The following is a 21,745-nucleotide window of genomic DNA, read 5'->3' on the forward strand; positions in this document are numbered from 1 at the left end:
AGCTCCACAGCTCCTCACTTTAGTTTAGAGCGTTTAATTGATTGATTGTTTTTGTTTATTATATACATATAGGATCTGCTGCCCAGGGATATGCTGCATAGATCTCCAAATATTCCCCAGAATATTTGCATCTTGGGGCAGCCCCAACGTACTGTATATGGCAGTGGTTTGCTCTTTCTTCCCCACATCTTGTCCAGCATGATTGGTTTATTGTAGGGAAGTACCTCTTAATTTTTGGGGTGATGAAGAAATGAACAAGGTTCTTGCAGCCAAATTCACCCTGGTACGTGGAACAGGAAGTAGAAAACGCGGTGTTGCACATAGTTTCACTGATCACGGTAATTTTTTCTTCATTCATTAGGTTCTATTGTTACCCATTAATTAATTACTTTTTTAAAGTTCTGCTGTACATGAGTATCTGAAAAAATTTACTTTTCCAAGTTGTATTTTTCCTTGAAACATTGAAAACTTTAACGATTACCTTTAATCGTCCCGGACTAGTATCTAGTGAATGTGCTATTGCATAATAACGGTTTATTGTGTAAAGGTGGTCTTTTATTGTGTAAAGCGCAGTCAGTATTCTTTGTCTTGTCTGCATCAAAAAATAGCTAGAAAAACCTTCTGTTGCGCCAGCATGACCGTCTCATCACCACAGCCACACCTCACACATCTGTCCTCACTTCCCTCTTCTGTGAGAGATGAGGAGATAACGAAGAGTATTTATGGCTTCCTCTCCTTCTTCACCTCATCACAGGACAACTGATTGACACACGTCAGTATCAGGTTTGCTGCAAACGTCCTCACCTTTGACTTTAAGGTCTGACTGTTGGTATGTTTCTCTGTCCTCTTCACAAGTATGAGTAATCATATCTATCTTTGTATTACAGGTGGTCTTCATCTCCAGCAACTGCATCATCTCATTGCCTTCACCATGAAGACGCTGACTGTGACTGCCCTTCTGTGTGCCATCATGGCTCTGACTGAAGCTGCTGGTGAGTATTAGATGTAGTAACTGGTACGTATCCATTTGTTATCATTGAATAGCAATAAACTAGGTCAATAACTTCACAGCTCTCCCAGAGGAAATGTCTGGAGAAGAACCCAATGGTGAGTAGCTTTCACTGAGATATTTGGATTCACTGTTGTGTAGGGACATAATCCTTTGTTTTGCATTGCGTAATGACATTTACCCACCATCAAAATCAGTTTAATACAGTAATATAAAAGTTATACAGAAAACTCCACATTAAACTTTATTTCTCTCTGCAGAGCGACATCTGGTCAAGCGATCTTTATTTTGTTGGCACGGTTGGACTCGCTATAACGGTCGCTGTTTCCGCTTCATTCCAAGAGCGATGACTTGAACTAAAGCTGAGGTAATGCTGGTGACTTTGATAAAATGTTTGCAGTTGACTGTAGTTTTTGTAAATATTAAAAACAGACATGAAGTTGCAGCACACTAACTTGGATCGCTCTCAGAATCTTTACTGCTACTTAACTTCGGTAAAGTCTGCACTTTTATATGAACAGAAATGGAAGTCTAGCAAAATATATGTATACGCTGTACTCAGACTCTCTCTGTTTACATATCCAGTTAGTCTTTTAACACTAAATATGACACAAATTCTAGTGAAATTTTGGAAACCAACTACCTTGAGATGTAGAAAAATGAATAAACTCATCTCAAAATAAGGGTTGGGCGCGTTAACACATTAAAAATGAGTTAACGAAGCAATCCATTAACGCTGACAACGATTGTATCATGGGTTAACAGCATTTTTAAACCAACACAAGAAGAATAAAGTGTCCTTAGAACAGAAACGATTGAGGCGCGTACGAACCTCCAGCATCACGCACGCCGTGAGGAGAACACAGGAGTTGAAACAAAGTGACGTCGTCACAACGAGCACCAACTGCTGCTCTCACTGAGGACATGCAGACTCACAGCAGTCTGAAGGACAACATCTGCACCTGAGGAAGCTGGTTCTCTCTTGCTGGTCGTACTGTTTAGAAGACGAGAGGTTCTTCATCATCTGGAAACGTAGATGACCTTGTGTGTCTTAGCAGCTGGCTCGTGCAGAGGAGTAAGAAAATGTAAAGTCGGAGGAACGGATAAAAAAGAGGAGATTAAAGGTCAATTGTCTCATTGTGTAACTGCTCAACCAGCATCAAACAAGTTGCTTTTTTATTTGACTAAAATGTCATTTTTATGCTACAGCACTTTACCTCACTAACAGGGACTCGTACTACTGAACATATTCTGCATTATGTTGATCCTTGATAAAAGAATAATTTTTCTTCTGGTACCTGTTGAGAAAGAAAAGGATCTCCGAGAGTGGCTCTTATATTGTTCTGATAACGTTACTTTAAAATAAAACCGTGCAATACACATTTATAATGTATTATTGGATCTTGCGCATAATTGCGATTAATCGCTGTAAATCCCATTTACATTTTTTTATCTTTGCCCATCACTACTCATAATGTATCACTGATTTTAAATTCAAGAGTAAATTGGTTCAAACCCTCCCCAATACATCGGTCTGTCTCCTCTCTGTAGAAAAACTGTCTTTCTCTGGGTGGACACCTTGCATCCGTTCACAGCGTCCTGGAGTACCATGATATTCAGAACGCCATCTTGAGCTCCAGTTTCCATCATCCGACCACATGGATTGGAGGCTCTGATGCACAAGAGGTATTTTATTCACTATTACTTACAAATATTGCACTCATTCCGTTTTACATTTGAAATCCTATTATTCATGCAACATCTACTCATATCTACATTTTTTTCTTTAATCACCTTCTATTATATATTATTTCATACTAAATCAAATGTTTTCCTCCAGGAGAAGCAATGGTTCTGGAGTGATGGGACAACATTTGACTACACGATTTGGGCCAATGGAGAGCCTAACAACTGGAGGGGTGACCAGCATTGCATTCAAATGAATTTGAGGTAAAAGAACACAGTGTTTCTTGTAGGTGTTGAACCATTACATCCACTTTATACTGGTGTTGGTGCTGTTTAGTCGTTTTGACAAGTTTGATTGGTTTGTGTTCAATTCACTAACTCCCCTTCTTGTTTGTGTACTGGCAGATGCGAAGGCCTGGGATGACGTGGACTGCTTGACAAAACGTCCATCTATTTGTGCCCAGTGAACCTGATCCCTTCACTGGCAGTGAAGCCTCAGGTGCCCCTTGATTAGGAAAAAGGGGGTGCAAGCTTTCAAACACATCTGATTGTAATTGACATCTATACTTTTCTTTTCTGTCGCTGTAACGCTACATAAGGAACGATACGACGACTGACACGAGCTGGACGGTGTTTGAGGCCTTGAGCCTCAATAAGAGTGGTTGAGGGAAAAAATGCTTCTGTCAGGGGTGTGGGTGGGAGGCAGGACTCAAACGCAGACTTGCGGGAAACAAAAAGGACTTTAATAGTCAAAAGCCAAAAACACAGGAACCGGGAGGAAAAACAGCAGGCCGGAAACTACAGACATCCACAACAAGAGACAAGAACATGCGTGACGAAAGACAATGACGCAACAAGTGACACAAGAGACACACGGCTTAAATACAAAAGGGAGGTGCAGGTGATTGGACACAGGTGGAAACTATTAAGACAATCACAGGGGATGACGGGACAAGGCAGGAAGTGAAGTTACCCGGGGACACAAGTGGCAGAAAACTACAAAATATATATGAAGTGAACCACACCGTGACAGCTTCTAGCACAACCTTACATATAATCTTTCTTTCTTTATGCATTAATAAAAAGCTAGAGCATTGAAACAAGCTGGTCTGTTATTAATCTGAATGAATCTTTGCGGTGAAAACAGCTCATTAGTTTGTTACAATATAGAGGTTTTTAGTAAATAAAAGTAGTCAACCATAATATGTTAAATGGTGACATTTCATTATTTATTTTTTGTATTCATTTATCCAAGAGAGTGTCAACATATGTGATTTGGTCATGTTTCTCCTATATAATGTTATATCCATAAAGTGCTATTGCAAACATTACATTACACGTAGGGCTTAAAATATTTCAATCAAACCCATTAAAAAGTAGAACATTGCTTAAAACAATTCAAAGTAACTGTAAATGTAAAAGCTGCCCAGCTGCAATAATGCAGTATAATAATAAAAATAATGCAGTATACTGATTTGTGTTTAACCAGTAATTTGTCTTCCTGATCCGTTGACTTGTTATGTACTGAGGTCTCTGATTGGACGAGGGCCATGGACACCACGGGGGCCCCTGTGCTGTGGCATAAGATTATAAAAAACAACAAACAAAAAGGACCTGCTAACTGCTATTCCTTAACTTCTGTGGAAAAACGTTTCTGGGTGAAGAACAGACGGAGAATTCATGAGGACTTAGGAAAAGACAGTCGCAGTGTTTAGGGAATCCTACTCGACGGGAGACGCATGTCAGTGACGTCAGTCTGCAGCGGCTACGAAGAAGCATCTTAAGATGCCTTCATGTGTTGTTTCAGTGCTCAGTCATGCAGGTGGTTCAAAGTAAAACCTTATTAACGAGGCTGCAACATGAATGAGCGATGCTAACGGTTGCTCACATGATCTGCGTTTCTCGATCGTGATCGTTGTTCCTCGTCAACGGCCAATTGGTACGTCACTGCTTAAAAATTCCTGCCTTTGTGGGAATTTGTGGTACAGAATTATCTCCTTTCCTTTGGCAAAGGATGGTCCAGTGGTTCCTGTGTCAAAGAAGCTAAGCAAGGAGGCATCGAAGCTCCTTTCCTTAGCGTTAGGTAATTGCTGGTTCTCTTATTCTCTAACAACCTGACACTGTACACGTGTTGCTGCGGGGCTTACTAGTTATTTAACAGCACAACTATGTGAAAGAGGGACGTAGAAACATTCTAAAAGTGACTCTATAAGAATGTACCTGGCCAGATCCCCCAAACAAATCATATCCATGCTGGTCATCATCTTGCTATAGTGCACTTACCTTGTCTTAGTAAGTCTAAGTAAGTGTAATTCTTTACTTCCTTTCCCACACTGTGCCTATCAAAGTATTTTGCTTTCAGCCATAAATGAGTTAGCCCCAAGTTGTTATGAAATAGTCAGAATGTAAGAAATTTTTCCTTTTTTTCCCCCTGAAAATATTTTATTTTGAAAAACCCATTTTGACACATTTCCCAAACGTCTTACTTGCAATACATTTTTGTGGTTGCACTTTTGCATGTGTTTTGATATGAACAGTGAGCTGGTAGCTTGTTGTTCATATGCAGGATGCACTCAGTCGCAAACCTGCAATTCTCAACATAATTACTGGGATTATATATATATATATATATATATGTCATTTTTATATATAATCTGTCAGACTGAATTTTACCTGACCTCAACAGAACAAACTGAAAGAAAATTGAGGGAAGACAATATGGAAGACTATTATGACAGCTTGATTTGTTCTTTCTGTGGAAATAACAGCAGGAATTTAAGTGTGGGATATCATTTATCACAGGGTACAATATAATAATATATAGCATTGACAGAGAAGGACGAATTAGGCGTGAAGCAGAGTTCATCTGACAGCAGATGTGCCAGAGACATAACACAATCACTATACAATTATGGCGTTTAAACCATCACTGGTGAAATGATAAACTAACCTGTTTTGGTATATTATCCCGTCCTTTAAACCTTTTGAAATCTTAAAACTACAATGTACTTTTGAAATGGATGAACAAATTCTTTAGAATTACAACTAAAAATAGTGTTGTAGGTTGTATGTTGAAAATAGATGAAGCAATGTCAATGACTCGAGAACAATTCTCACTTTCATGTGGTAAACTGTGCAGATAAGAACTGCAAGTTCCTCTTTTCACCATGACCATGAAACATGAAAATTACTTTCTTCTACAGCCCTTTAGTCACTGTGTTTTCTAAAATGTGTGTCCTCAACAAAGAAGTTTACGTTATGCTAAAAACAGAAACATGTAGTCTATTATTTTGAAGGTTTAATTCAACCAAACACCACTGATTTGCTCCGCTTAATGCGGGAGCCAACTCAAAGAAAAACCAACCAACAAAGTTTGACTCCTTTTCCATGTAAAAATTTGCCTCATATACTGTAAGCCAACAATTGAATAGACATGAATCAAAGTTTTTACAAAATTCAAAAACTGTTTAACAAAGGACATGATTGATTCTCAACGTATTAATATACAGCAAAATATTTGCATTCAAATGAAATAATCAGAGCAATTATAGTGACAAGCAGACATGTGTAGGTTCCAGGTCAAAAGAACGATAAAGCGTCACATAAGCACATTTAGTACAGTTAAATGAGTTTACTTTCGGACCTGATAAGCTCCATTGTAAATGGAACCTTCAGGATATACACAATCGGCTCGATCTGATCATTTAAAGTTGTCCATGTGGTCCCTCTGTACCCGATGTAGCTGCAATGTATTTTCACATATGAGGCAGCGCACATTAAATACTGCTTGGCAATGGCACAACAATGATTCCTCCTTTACTCTTGAGACAGGTGTGTAGCTGGTGACCCCAATGACTAGATTCATGGTGAGAACAGGGGCGACTGTTAAGCACGGTCGTCCTCCAATCAGAGGGTTGTCGGTTTGATCCCAGGCCCGGCTAACCCGCATGTCGATGTGTCCTTGGGCAAGACACTTAACCCAACATTGCTCCTGTAGCTGTGACTACAGTGTGTGAAAGGTAGTTACTGATGGGCAGATGTCACTGTGTATGGTTCTCCTGTCATCAGTGTGTGAATGGGTGTGAAAGGGTGAATGATGTCATGTAGTGTTAAAGCGCTTTGAGTAGTCAGAAGACTTGAAGTGCTATACAAGTACAGTCCATTTAGCAGTCGGTGCCAACACAAGATGCTGCAGGGGCGTACACTTTGAGGGTGGCTATGGGTAGCATGTACAGACATCATGACATGATCTTCTACAACGTAATAAGTGTCGCAACGTAAACAAATCTCTAGTGGTAGGTCCATCATTTCACAGCCGGATGTGATTGGCTGCACATTCAAACGTAGCTCCTCCCACGTTTTTTTTGTGACATTTCTCTCCACCCAATCTTGAACCGAACCAGAAATCTCTCCGGACTGTCCCTTTGTTATTTCTACATTACAACACATTCAATGAATAAACCTTTGGCCTACGGCTTCTACATGTAAACATAACATTATATAATCCTCATCCAATAGCTAATACACTCTACATAAGATATCTTAAATCATCACAGTTCATAACATTTCATGATGAGAAATCAGAACAATTGCCTGTCAGGGCTTTCCTTCATCCCATCTTTTGCTAAAACCCTTCATTGGAAGAAAATATGGCAGAAATCCATAGCGGAAAGTTTAAGCGTCCTTCAAGCAGGCTGAACATTACATTATGGCTGGATTTCATGTTTACAGTAATTAAAGGCCTTATAAAATGTGTTCATATTAGTTATTTATAACATACTAATATAATATCTAAGAACACAAACTATAATTCTAACAATAGTTATGATCAGATATTATAATTTCTGACTTTGCTCTTTTGCTTAAATTCCTAATATTGGCCACATAGAGGTCCTTAAGAACAAAAGGCTTCCGATTCCTAGAGCTAATTTTGAGTGCTCTGTGTAGACATCTTGCTCCTATTCTGCAGACACACAAAAACATCCCTCTTGAACCGTGGGAAAGTTTTTACCAGCAACTGTCGGAAATACTTCTGAAACTTTTTCCCAACAAATGTGTAAAAGACGGGACTGATACAAAAGTAAGCGTAGGCCATGACACGAGTGACTTCAAGAGCATAATCCATTTTCTGCCTTGTTTCACAGTCAGCGTCTTCATCATTCATCAGCATTAGAATGTTAAATGGGATCCAGCATGTGAAAAATAGCAGTACAATGACAAATATCAACCTGACTGTCTTGAATTTGGTGACGATCTTGGATGAAACGACAGTGATAGCAATCCTGACATAGCAGTAGATGGTAACAGCAAGAGGAACGATCAAGAAAAGGATAAGCTGAATGTAGAATCCAAAGTCACTCAGCAGCTTCCCTTCTATACCAGGTATTTCATTAAGATACTCCTGACAGTACGTTGTGTTATCGAAATCAACAAACGCTTTGTGAAGAATTTTTACCATATTTGCAACTAGTTTTTTCTGCGTCGCTTGAGATTTACCAGAGTAAAACAACATAGATAATATGTAATACTTTCTTAAGCTGTAAGTCAGACATTATTGTCCAAATGTGCCCTATATGGCACATATCATGTTAACAGATATCATCTTCAGAAAATGTAAAGATTCGATAGAATACACAATATTTCAGAAACTCTAAACTGCAGGGAGAAGATTTGATACTAGAAAAAACATACAGGTATGACACTATCTCCGTATATCCTGTTTGTCAAGTTGTGTTTCTGTCCTGTCTCCATGGTTTTTTTGTGACTTCCTGTTTTATTTTGGAAATGAACTCTCCTCTCTTTTCAGGTTCCTTGCTCTTCCTCTTGTGTCACCAGTCTGATTGTCTCCCCTGATTCCTGATCGTGTCCTGCGTCTCCCCTTGTCCTGTGCCAGTGTGTCATTTCCTTTTTGCCTTGTACACCCGCCCCAGGATGCCCAGGTCACTGTTTTTGCTCTGGCCTAGCCACCTTGTGGTCGCCTTAGTTGGCCTCGTGCCGTTTACAGCTCCACAGCTCCTCACTTTAGTTTAGAGCGTTTAATGGATTGATTGTTTTTGTTTATTATATACATATAGGATCTGCTGCCCAGGGATATGCTGCATAGATCTCCAAATATTCCCCAGAATATTTGCATCTTGGGGCAGCCCCAACGTACTGTATATGGCAGTGGTTTGCTCTTTCTTCCCCACATCTTGTCCAGCATGATTGGTTTATTGTAGGGAAGTACCTCTTCATTTTTGGGGTGATGAAGAAATGAACAAGGTTCTTGCAGCCAAATTCACCCTGGTACGTGGAACAGGAAGTAGAAAACGCGGTGTTGCACATAGTTTCACTGATCACGGTTATTTTTTCTTCATTCTTTAGGTTCTATTGTTACCCATTAATTAATTACTTTTTTAAAGTTCTGCTATACATGAGTATCTGAAAAAATGTACTTTTCCAAGTTGTATTTTTCCTTGAAACATTGAAAACTTCAATGTGTTTTTCTCCATTATTGTACAGAAAGCAGTAATACCTTTAATCGTCCTGGACTAGTATCTAGTGAATGTGCTATTGCATAATAACGGTTTATTGTGTAAAGGTGGTCATTTATTGTGTAAAGCGCAGTCTGTATTCTTTGTCTTGTCTGCATCAAAAAATAGCTAGAAAAACCTTCTGTTGCGCCAGCATGACCGTCTCATCACCACAGCCACACCTCACACATCTGTCCTCACTTCCCTCTTCTGTGAGAGATGAGGAGATAACGTAGAGTATTTATGGCTTCCTCTCCTTCTTCACCTCATCACAGGACGGCTGATTGACACACGTCAGTATCAGGTTTGCCGCAAACATCCTCACCTTTGACTTTAAGGTCTGACTGTTGGTATGTTTCTCTGTCCTCTTCACAAGTATGAGTAATCATATCTATCTTTGTATTACAGGTGGTCTTCATCTCCAGCATCTGCATCATCTCATTGCCTTCACCATGAAGACGCTGACTGTGACTGCCCTTCTGTGTGCCATCATGGCTCTGACTGGAGCTGCTGGTGAGTATTAGATGTAGTAACTGGCACGTATCCATTTGTTATCATTGAATAGCAATAATCTAGGTCAATAACTTCACAGCTCTCCCAGAGGAAATGTCTGGAGAAGAACCCAATGGTGAGTAGCTTTCACTGAGATATTTGGATTCACTGTTGTGTAGGGACATAATCCTTTGTTTTGCATTGCGTAATGACATTTACCCACCATCAAAATCAGTTTAATACAGTAATATAAAAGTTATACAGAAAACTCCACATTAAACTTTATTTCTCTCTGCAGAGCGACATCTGGTCAAGCGGTCTTCATTTTCTTCCCACTTTTGCTATAACGGTCGCTGTTTCCGCTTCATTCCAAGAGAGATGACTTGAGAAATGTTTGCAGTTGACTGTAGTTTTTTGTAAATATTAAAAACCGACATGAAGTTGCAGCACACTAACTTGGATCGCTCTCAGAATCTTTACTGCTACTTAACTTCGGTAAAGTCTGCACTTTTATATGAACAGAAATGGAAGTCTACCAAAATATATGTATACGCTGTACTCAGACTCTCTCTGTTTACATATATAGTTAGTCTTTTAACACTAAATATGACACAAATGCTAGTGAAATTTTGGAAACCAACTACCTTGAGATGTGGAAAAATGAATAAACTTATCTCAAAATAAGGGTTGGGCGCGTTAACACATTATAAATGAGTTAACGAAGCAATCCATTAACGCTGACAACGATTGTATCATGGGTTAACAGTATTTTTAAACCAACACAAGAAGAATAAAGTGTCCTTGTGTGTCTTAACAGCTGGCTCGGTGCAGAGGAGTAAGAAAATGTAAAGTCGGAGGAACTGATAAAAAAGAGGAGATTAAAAGTCAATTGTCTCATTGTGTAACTGCTCAACCAGCATCAAACAAGTTGCTTTTTTATTTGATTAAAATGTCATTTTTATGCTAGAGCACTTTACCTCACTAACAGGGACTCGTACTACTGAACATATTCTGCATTATGTTGATCCTTGATAAAAGAATAATTTTTCTTCTGGTACCTGTTCAGAAAGAAAAGGATCTCCGAGAGTGGCTCTTATATTGTTCTGATAACGTTACTTTAAAATAAAACCGTGCAATACACATTTATAATGTATTATTGGATTTTGCGCATTATTGCGATTAATCGCTGTTAATCACATTTACATTTTTTTATCTTTGCCCATCACTACTCATAATGTATCACTGATTTTAAATTCAAGAGTAAATTGGTTCAAACCCTCCCCAATACATCGGTCTGTCTCCTCTCTGTAGAAAAACTGTATTTCTCTGGGTGGACACCTTGCATCCGTTCACAGCGTCCTGGAGTACCATGAGATTCAGAAAGCCATCATGAGCTCCAGTTTCCATCATCCAAGCACATGGATTGGAGGCTCTGATGCACAAGAGGTATTTTATTCACCATTACTTACAAATATTGCACTCATTCTGTTTTACATTTGAATTCATTTTATTCATGCAATATCTACTCATATCTACATTTATTTTCTTTAATCACCTTGTATGATATATTATTTCATACTAACTCAAATGTTTTCCTCCAGGAGAATCAATGGATCTGGAGTGATGGGACAAGATTTGACTACACAAATTGGGCCAATGGAGAGCCTAACAACGGGGGGGGTCACCAGCATTGCATTCAAATGAATTTTGGAGGTAAAAGAACACAGTGTTTCTTGTAGGTGTTGAGCCATTACATCCACTTTTTACTGGTGTTGGTGCTGTTTAGTCGTTTTGACAAGTTTGATTGGTTTGTGTTCAATTCACTTACTCCCCTTCTTGTTTGTGTACTAGCAGATGCGAAGGCCTGGGATGACGTGCAGTGCTGGACTAAACGTCCATCTATTTGTGCCCAGTGAACCTGATCCCTTCACTGGCAGTGAAGCCTCAGGTGCCCCTTGATTAGGAAAAAGGGGGTGCAAGCTTTCAAACACATCCGATTGTATTTCACATCTATACTTTTCTTTTCTGTCGCTGTAACGCTACATAAGGAACGATACGACGACTGACACGAGCTGGACGGTGTTTGAGGCCTTGAGCCTCAATAAGAGTGGTTGAGGGAAAAAATGCTAGCACAATCTTACATATATTCTACACATATTCTTTCTTTCTTTATGCATTAATAAAAGCTAGAGCATTGAAACAAGCTGGTCTGTCATTAATCTGAATTAATCTTTGCAGTGAAAACAGCTCATTAGTTTGTTACAATATAGAGGTTTTTAGTAAATAAAAGTAGTCAACCATAATATGTTAAATGGTGACATTTCATTATTTATTTTTTGTATTCATTTATCCAAGAGAGTGTCAACATAAGTGATTTGGTCATGTTTCTACTATATAATGTTATATCCGTAAAGTGCTATTGCAAACACTACATTACATGTAGAGCTTAAAATAATTCAATCAAACCCATTAAAAAGTAGAACATTGCTTAAAACAATTCAAAGTAACTGTAAATGTAACAGCTGTCCAGCTGCAATAATGCAGTATATTAATACAAATAATGCAGTATACTGATTTGTGTTTAGCCAGTAATTTGTCTTCCTGATCCGTTGACTTGTTATGTACCGTCCGACCTGAGATGCACCAACGTGCTTAAAATCTCTCAGAGGAACTATTTGAGAGCATAAAGTTTACATACAGCAAATATACTCTTGATCAAAAGCATCATCACGTCATCTGTGAAACTGTCTCTTGTTTTTGGTCAGTGTGGAACTTCACTGAGAAGGTTTGGTTCCATAAACTTAACTGTTACGGTTGAAGACGAACGTCTATTTGAAAAAGAATGTGTTGAAATATTAAGCAAGCAGTGGAAACAGAGAGAGTTGGGTCTACTGGTTCAGAACCCAATTCGGCTGAAGATTCCACCCAAACCCAAACGTCCCATTTAGCCGTAATTCTTTTGTTGAAACTCTGCACTGAGGTCTGATTGGACGAGGGCCATGGACACCACGGGGGCCCCTGTGCTGTGGCATAAGATTATAAAAAACAACAAACAAAAAGGACCTGCTAACCACTATTCCTTAACTTCTGTGGAAAAACGTCTCTGGGTGAAGGACAGACGGAGAATTCATGAGGACTTAGGAAAAGACATCGGCAGTGTTTAGGGAATCTGACTCGACGGGAGACGCATGTCAGTGACGTTAGTCTGCAGCGGCTACAAAGAAGCATCTTAAGATGCCTTCATGTGTTGTTACAGTGCTGAGTCATGCAGGTGGTTCAAAGTAAAACCTTATTAACGAGGCTGCAACATGAATGAGCGATGCTAACGGTTGCTAACATGATCTGCGTTTCTCGGTCGTGATCATTGTTCCTCGTCAACGGCCAATTGGTACGTCACTTCTTAAAAATTCCCGCCTTTGTAGGAATTTGTGGTACAGAATTATCTCCTTTCCTTTGGCAAAGGATGGTCCAGTGGTTCCTGTGTCAAAGAAGCTAAGCAAGGAGGCATCGAAGCGCCTTTCCTTAGCGTTAGGTAATTGCTGGTTCTCTTATTCTCTAACAACCTGACACTGTACACGTGTTGCTGCGGGGCTTACTAGTTATTTAACAGCACAACTATGTGAAAGAGGGACGTATAAACATTCTAAAAGTGACTCTATAAGAATGTACCTGGCCAGATCCCCAAACAAATCATATCCATGCTGGTCATCATCTTGCTATAGTGCACTTACCTTGTCTTAGTAAGTCTAAGTAAGTGTAATTCTTTACTTCCTTTCCCACACTGTGCCTATCAAAGTATCTTGCTTTCAGTCATAAATGAGTTAGTCCCAAGTTGTTATGAAATAGTCAGAATGTAAGAAATTTTTCCTTTTTTTTCCCCTGAAAAATATTTCATTTTGAAAAAACCCTTTTGACACATTTCCCAAACGTCTTACTTGCAATATATTTTTCTGGTTGCACTTTTGCATGTGTTTTGATATGAACAGTGAGCTGGTAGCTTGTTGTTCATATGCAGGTTGCACTCAGTCGCAAACCTGCAATTCTCAACATAATTACTGGGATTATATATATAAATATAACTGTCAGACTGAATTTAACCTGACCTCAACAGAACAAACTGAAAGAAAATTGAGGGAAGACAATATGGAAGACTATTATGGCAGATTGATTTGTTCTTTCAGTGGAAATAATAGCATGAATTTAAGTGTGGGATATCATTTATCACAGGGTACAATATAATAATATATAGCATTGACAGAGAAGGACGAATTAGGCGTGAAGCAGGGTTCATCTGACAGCGGATGTGCCAGAGACATAACACAATCACTATACAATTATGGCGTTTAAACCATCAATGGTGAAATGATAAACTAAACCTTTGAAATCTTAAAACTACAATGTACTTTTGAAATGGATGAACAAATTCTTTAGAATTACAACTAAAAATAGTGTTGTAGGTTGTATGTTGAAAATAGATGAAGCAATGTCAATGACTCGAGAACAATTCTCACTTTCATGTGGTAAACTGTGCAGATAAGAACTGCAAGTTCCTCTTTTCACCATGACCATGAAACATGAAAATGACTTTCTACTACAGCCCTTTAGTCACTGTGTTTTCTAAAATGTGTGTCCTCAATAAAGAAGTTGACGTTATGCTAAAAACAGAAACATGTAGTCTATTATTTCAAAGGTTTAATTTAATCAAACACCACGGATTTGCTCCGCTTATTGCAGGAGCCAACTCAAAGAAAAAACAACCAACACAGTTTGACTCCTTTTCCATCTAAAAATTTGCCTCATACTGTAAGCCAACAATTGAATAGACATGAATGAAAGTTTTTACAAAATTCAAAAACTGTTTAACAAAGGACATGATTGATTCTCAACGTATTAATATACAGGAAAATATTTGCATTCAAATGAAATAATCAGAGCAATTATAGTGACAAGCAGACATGTGTAGGTTCCAGGTCAAAAGGGACGATAAAGCGTCACATAAGCACATTTAGTACAGTTAAATGAGTTTACTTTCGGTCCTGATAAGCTCCATTGTAAATGGAACCTTCAGGATATACACAATCGGCTCGATCTGATCATTTAAAGTTGTCCATGTGGTCCCTCTGTACCCGATGTAGCTGCAATGTATTTTCACATATGAGGCAGCGCACATTAAATACTGCTTGGCAATGGCACAACAATGATTCCTCCTTTACTCTTGAGACAGGTGTGTAGCTGGTGACCCCAATGACTAGATTCATGGTGAGAACAGGGGCGACTGTTAAGCACGGTCGTCCTCCAATCAGAGGGTTGTCGGTTTGATCCCAGGCCCGGCTAACCCGCATGTCGATGTGTCCTTGGGCAAGACACTTAACCCAACATTGCTCCTGTAGCTGTGACTACAGTGTGTGAAAGGTAGTTACTGATGGGCAGATGTCACTGTGTATGGTTCTCCTGTCATCAGTGTATGAATGGATGTGAATGGGTGAATGATATCATATAGTGTTAAAGCGCTTTGAGTGGTCAGAAGACTTGAAGTGCTATACAAGTACAGTCCATTTAGCAGTCGGTGCCAACACAAGATGCTGCAGGGGCGTACACTTTGAGGTTGGCTATGGGTAGCATGTACAGACATCATGACATGATCTTCTACAACATAAGCAACGTAATAAGTGTCGCAACGTAAACAAATCTCTAGTGGTGGGTCCATCATTTCACAGCCGGATGTGATTGGCTGCACATTCAAACGTAGCTCCTCCCACGTTTTTTTTGTGACATTTCTCTCCACCCAATCTGGAACCGAACCAGAAATCTCTCCGGACTGTCCCTTGTTATTTCTACATTACAACACATTCAATGAATAAACCTTTGGCCTACGGCTTCTACATGTAAACATAACATAATATAATCCTCATCCAATAGCTAATACACTCTACATAAGATATCTTAAATCATCACAGTTCATAACATTTTATGATGAGAAATCAGAACAATTGCCTGTCAGGGCTTTCCTTCATCCGTTCTTTTGCTAAAACCCTTCATTGGAAGAAAATATGGCAGAAATCCATAGCGGAAAGTTTAAGCGTCCTTCAAGCAGGCTGAACATTACATTATGGCTGGATTTCATGTGTACAGTAATTAAAGGCCTTATAAAATGTGTTCATATTAGTTATTTATAACATACTAATAATATCTAAGAACACAAACTATAATTCTAACAATAGTTATGATCAGATATTATAATATCTAACGTTGCTCTTTTGCTTAAATTCCTAATATTGGCCACATAGAGGTCCTTAAGAACAAAAGGCTTCCGATTCCTAGAGCTAATTTTGAGTGCTTTGTGTAGACATCTTGCTCCTATTCTGAAGACAGACAGAAACATCCCTCTTAAACCCTGGGAAAGTTTTTACCAGCAACTGTCGGAAATACTTCTGAAACTTTTTCCCAACAAATGTGTAAAAGACGGGACTGATACAAAAGTAAGCGTAGGCCATGACACGAGTGACTTCAAGAGCATAATCCATTTTCTGCCTTGTTTCACAGTCATCGTCTTCATCATTCATCAGCATTAGAATGTTAAATGGGGTCCAGCATGTGAAAAATAGCAGTACAATGACAAATATCAATCTGACTGTCTTGAATTTGGTGACGATCTTGGATGAAACGACAGTGATAGCAATCCTGACATAGCAGTAGATGGTAACAGCAAGAGGAACGATCAAGAAAAACATAAGCTGAATGTAGAATCCAAAGTCACTCAGCAGCTTCCCTTCTATACCAGGTATTTCATTAGGATACTCCTGACAGTACGTTGTGTTCTCGAAATCAACAAACGCCTTGTGTAGAATCATGGGCTTGATGCATGCCAGGCAGCTGACCAACCACACCACCACGCAGGATACTGCCGCATACCTTTGACTTCTCAATCGCGACGCGGTCAGGGAGTGAACAACTGCAAGGTGTCGATCGAAGGTCAAAAGGGTTAGAAACAGGACGGAGCTGTAGGAGCCCAGATAGTACACGGTGCCATGAATCTTGCACATGACATTGCCGAAGATCCAGTTAGAGAGCTGCAAGTAGACTCCCATGAAGGGGAGACTGCTCATGAAGATCAAGGAGGACATCACCAGGTTGACCAGCAAGATGTTGGTCACAGTAGTCAGCTTCTCAAACCTAAAAAGGAGTTAATTTTTAGGTTTGAACTAAAATTAAGTAAAATTTGTAACTTAACTTAAGTAAAAGCAAAGACTACATGCTTAAACGGTCACATAAGCACTTTTGAAACTGATGTTTCACACTGACTTGAGGTGGCTTCAAATAGTATCAATGATCACCCGATACTTGTCAAATTGATACAACAGTTTAAACTACAGCAACATGATATACATTTTTGAATCTGAAGAATTTCTAAGTGGAATTAATAAACAGTTATACCACATTTTAGTATTATCTGTATTGCAGACCATGTATTTAGTGGTTAGAAATCTGCCAAAGGAGCATTTTGCCAGGAGCCTGCATCAATTATTTTGGGTCCGACATGTGAACAAACCTCTATACATAGATGGGCTTGCCTCAAAATGAAGAATTAAGAAAAATCAGAGCTGCGAGCCGTGATGAACGGTCCTTAGCCTTCCCTTCCGTGACGAAGGGGGAGGGTGCCCGACAGACGGACAAAAAATTCTAGTATGGGATTTGAACCCAGGACATCCACATGCTGACCCCAGATATACTCACCAGACTACAAAATTATGACTTTTTTCATTCTAGTTCCAGGATACTTTTTTAAAGTCTTCCCGTTATACATATGTCCAAATATTTTCATTTTACCTCTTTTGAGCAAAAACTCCCCATCAGCACTTGTCACCTAGGACACTGACCTAACTTTTTAGCTTGATCTTTCATGTGACCATTTTTCAGTCTTTCAAAAACTATATTTAAAGCGAATTATCACCATAGTCTTCAACCTCAAATTTGTGAAAATAAATCTTATCAGATTAAATGGCTAGGAGTAGGACATCAAAGTGTAAAACATTTGCATTTCCCTATGCCAATAGGTGGTGCTATAATTTTTTGAAAATCACTTTAAGGCCTACACTACCATCATGAATAACAAATATTGGCCAGAATTGAGAACATAGTTTAAAAAAAAGACAAAATCGACAAATGGATGGCAGCCCAAAGCCAGGTAAATGGTCCATAACTTCACCCAATGAGATTAAAAAGCTTTTAATTACTTAAAAAAACCCAAAAAAGTGCCAGAACCAAATTCCAACAATTTTAATTCTGTGCTCATTATGATGCTTCACAAAAAATTCCAAAAAGGGCAAACCGCAGACGAGAACCGGGAACAGGCAAGACACTCAACGTAAGACATTCAGGATTGAACATTCAATGACGCGACAAAGGACACATGACACACAGGGCTTAAATACACTGGGAGGTGCAGGTTCTTGGACACAGGTGGAAACAATCAGACAATCACAGGGGATGACAGGACAAGGCAGGACAAGTGAAGTTGGACAGAAGGGGCAGGAAACTACAAAATACGGGGTAGGCCCCGTGGGCGGATGGGAGCCGGGCTCGGGGGTGCCGGCAGCAGGGGGTCGGGCAGCCCAAGGAACACCGGCGGGTGGGCCGGAGGAAGATCAGGCGACCGGGGAGCCTCCAGGGGTCAGCCCGGTGAGCGGACAGAAGCCGGCCTCGGAGGCGCTGCCTGCAAATCACAGGAAGCTGGGCTCAGAGGCGCCGGCTGCAGGTCATGGGAAGCCGAGGACAATGGAGTCAATGGAGCGAGTCGGGGAGCAGGGACTGGAGTCGGAGGTCGCTGCGGAAAAACTGGAACGGGAGGTCGCTGTTTACTCTTACCAGGGCTCCTTCTCCTGGGGTTGAGGAGGTCCCGGGGCTCGAGACAAGCTCTTTGATAGCTTGTGGGACCGAACACAAAGTTTGTCTTACGCTGCCAAAATGGGCTCCAAATGGTCTGGTCCGTAATCTGGCAATGGGTCTGCTGAGTCCTTATGTGGTTGCGTCATTCTGTCAAGGACGGTGTGTAGGGAGAGGCAGGACCCAAACAAAATCAGACAATCACAGGGGATGACAGGACAGGGCAGGAAGTGAAGTTAACCCATGGACACAAGGGGCAGGAAACTACAAAATAGAATAGGAAACAAACCCAAACTGTGACACAGAGCTGGAAAAAAAAACATATTTTCACTCCTCCCTTTTCATCGCGGACACATTTGTCCCGTATTTTTTTTTTTTCACAACTTTGTTCCCCTTGACCGGCAAACTGACGTTTGCGGAGATCTTCCTCCATGAATCTGAGGCCATCTACAATGACGGGTTGTAGAAGAGGTCATACTTACGCATTTCTTCCGACAAAAGTTCTTCACTCTGATCCGTTTTCTCGTAAACATTCTTCGTTAATTAATAATGGCGGTATTGTGCTATGAAAACAGAAATGTGAGACTCCGTAAAGGATGTAGTTTACGGATGTAGCAAGCGTCGCTTTTGACGCAAGCCTAGAAAAATGGGTCGAGGCACGCAAGCATGCAAGGAGGTGTGAAAAGGCACGCAAGGGACACGCAAGGGGGTCTTGCGTCTGCGTCGCTCTAAAAACGCAGAAGCATAAACTAGGCTAACTAGGATGTGTATTTTGCCTGGTGTCTCCACGTTTTCCAATGTTTTTTTGTGTGCCGTATTCATCTATATCTTCACCACCAACATAATAGCAGATTTTTACACATCACTTACCCTAACCCTTATTCTGAAAGAAAATTGTTTAGATAGACAAACTAGTTAGTCATTTCACTTTTCATCATGGGTATGCCATTTTCGGATTACAGGCCCAAAAAAACAGGGTTTTACGTTTTCACTTACTACCTGTAACGGCTTTAAACAGGTAATCCAAACCACCATTTACGTATTATTTAACAAATTTCTTCTGAATTATGTTCTCAGTCTTTGAATTTAGGCTTTGCTCCACTCACCGATGGATGATGAGCAGGACGAGTCCATTGCCAAAAACACTGAAGACAAACATAAAGTAGAAGAGGATAGATAGCTGAGCTCCCAGGAGGTTGACTGACTCCACACTGCACGGTGGGACCAGCTCCATGTTGGAATCACTATAGTCATAATCAGGTGTTGAAAATTTCATCTTAAATGTCGGTGGGGAAATCTGTCAACAAAAAAGTAGTCTCAAACATCCCCAGTATGATGCTGTCAGTATGAATGAAATAAGTCAAAAGTTAATCCTTTATCAAATGCGTATAACAGCTACGCATAAAAGGGACAAATTACCAAAGCTAGAACATAATGCTGTTATTACATGCAACAAACACAGGGCAGCCATTAAAGGGAAAGAGGACTTAGCTGGGCTGACTTACCACTTGTCCAGAAGAGAAGCTTCTGCTTGTTCGTTGACTTGTAGCGCCTGAGCTGTGACTCATGGTAAGTTTAAGTGATAAGTCAGCCAGAAGTGTGTGACTGTGAATAAGGGGGAGGTATTGGCTGAAAGTACTGCCTTCACTCCAAATCCCTCTCTGTCTTTTCCCAGGAGCGCTCTGTTAAGACTCTAAAGCTGACGGGGCAGTATCATCTGTGTACATCAAACGTTCCATAGACTTCTGTACCGAGTGTAAGAGCCCGAAGTGTGTATATTGTTTAATTGGACTTTCTTATATAGAGGACATTATATTGCATATATATGTTGAGATGACGGCCCCTTTTTTTACCTGCTTATATTGACGTCATGTTTGCAGCAGGTGCAACCTAGATGAGCTGATTAGTGCACACTTTTTCCATCGTGTGTTGGAATATGCTTTTTGTGCGGAAATAAACACCACGAAAAGAATTTAAAGATCTCCTGTCATTTGTGTCGAGAAAATAAACTCTGTGTGTCTGCAGCTTAATTGCGGCTTAATGATGTTCGTGACCGAAGGAACGCCGCTACACTGAGCATCATGATGTTCTTGTGCTGAGAATTAGGATTCAAAGCCATAAAGTAGCAAACTCCTGCAGGAGAACGCAGACAAACTTATCAAGTCAGTTTGACAAAGATAATATTAGTTGTCCCCTGAGAAGGTTGGGACCTTGAGAACCCAACAGAGTCTCACAGAAAGGTGTAAAATCCATCCATCTATCTTCAACCACTTATCCAGAGTTGGGTCGCGGGTAAAACAGCTCCAGCAGGGGAACCCAAACTTCCCTTTTCCGGGCCATCAGGACCACATCATCTGCAAAAAGCACCGCTGAAATCCACAGCCCCCCGAACTGTAGACCCTCCTCCTCCCGACTACGCCTCGATTTCCTGTCCATGAAAACCACAAACAGGATTAGTGAGGGCCACTAGATGAACTGCTGCTTTTTAAGAGAGGTTTTGGAAAGTTGGTGAATTGCATTAGTACTAGTATAGTGGCTCTCCAGTGAAAGCACTTTATTCATTCATGTCATCTCTTAACCATTCAAAGCCATCATACATCTATGATGGAGGCTACCGTGCAAGGTTTGGCTATCCGCACGCCGATGGCACAGCCTTTGGGAGCAATAAGTTAAGCATCCAGCCAAAAGACACAACAACAGAACTGGAGGAGCACAGGATTGCTGATCCTGTGAATTAAGTAAAAATCCCCAAAAAAAATGTAATATGTCGTTACACTCAGTAATCAGTTAAATTTGCTGATGATTCAGTTACACAAGAGAAGAGGCAGGACCTAAAATACTTTTAGCATATTTGTGATCTTAATGTATGGTTACAACATGTTTATACACTTTAATGCAGGAAGAATACCTTGCTGGCTGTCCTGCAGCACCTCTCATTCTTTCTGTGAAACTCTCCTTTCGGAGTGCTTGTTTCTCCCTCTAGAACGACCAGACAGCCCTCATTGGTCGACTGTTAAGCCTTATGAAAAACTGGAGCCAGAAATGGTTATATTCTTCCTGTTTCATTTGATTTGGGAAGATATGCTTCACTGCCGACGTCACTGACGGACCGACGGTGCCTGATATATTTCAGGTTGAGACAATTGTCAATTGTCCGGGACAA

At 40.1% G+C, this 21,745-nt stretch overlaps 1 protein-coding gene and 2 pseudogenes across 7 annotated transcripts; 2 read left to right on the forward strand and 1 right to left on the reverse strand.

Moving 5' to 3' along the window:
• The first annotated feature begins 764 nt into the window (after positions 1-764).
• LOC120814891 (ladderlectin-like) lies at positions 765-3,795 on the forward strand (annotated as a pseudogene). Its single transcript, XR_013454469.1, has 7 exons — positions 765-772; positions 888-992; positions 1,072-1,107; positions 1,270-1,376; positions 2,561-2,695; positions 2,850-2,959; positions 3,101-3,795. The product of XR_013454469.1 is annotated as a ladderlectin-like (transcript).
• Positions 3,796-9,395: 5,600 nt separating this feature from the next.
• Positions 9,396-11,899, forward strand: LOC120813880 (ladderlectin-like; annotated as a pseudogene). Its single transcript, XR_013454471.1, has 7 exons — positions 9,396-9,511; positions 9,616-9,720; positions 9,800-9,835; positions 9,998-10,098; positions 11,011-11,145; positions 11,301-11,412; positions 11,554-11,899. The product of XR_013454471.1 is annotated as a ladderlectin-like (transcript).
• Positions 11,900-16,006: 4,107 nt separating this feature from the next.
• LOC120811858 (C-C chemokine receptor type 3-like) lies at positions 16,007-20,371 on the reverse strand. Of its 5 annotated transcripts, none has more exons than XM_078096873.1 (4): positions 20,088-20,371; positions 19,689-19,879; positions 18,655-18,732; positions 16,007-16,872 (listed from the first exon to the last, which is right to left on the reverse strand). In XM_078096873.1, exons 1-4 carry the CDS (start codon positions 20,148-20,150, stop codon positions 16,023-16,025), a joined length of 1,182 nt encoding a protein of 393 aa, XP_077952999.1. In that variant the 5' UTR covers positions 20,151-20,371; the 3' UTR covers positions 16,007-16,022. The 5 variants fall into 5 exon arrangements, with proteins under 5 accessions (XP_077952999.1, XP_077953002.1, XP_077953000.1 ...); XM_078096876.1 differs by lacking the exon at positions 20,088-20,371 and adding an exon at positions 19,065-19,145 and having other exon boundaries at positions 19,689-19,828; XM_078096874.1 differs by lacking the exon at positions 20,088-20,371 and adding an exon at positions 19,065-19,145 and having other exon boundaries at positions 18,655-18,846; positions 19,689-19,828.
• Between the last annotated feature and the right edge of the window lie 1,374 nt (positions 20,372-21,745).

This window comes from Gasterosteus aculeatus, chromosome 21 (genome assembly GCF_964276395.1).
Source record: "Gasterosteus aculeatus chromosome 21, fGasAcu3.hap1.1, whole genome shotgun sequence".
NCBI classification, from domain to species: domain Eukaryota; kingdom Metazoa; phylum Chordata; class Actinopteri; order Perciformes; family Gasterosteidae; genus Gasterosteus; species Gasterosteus aculeatus.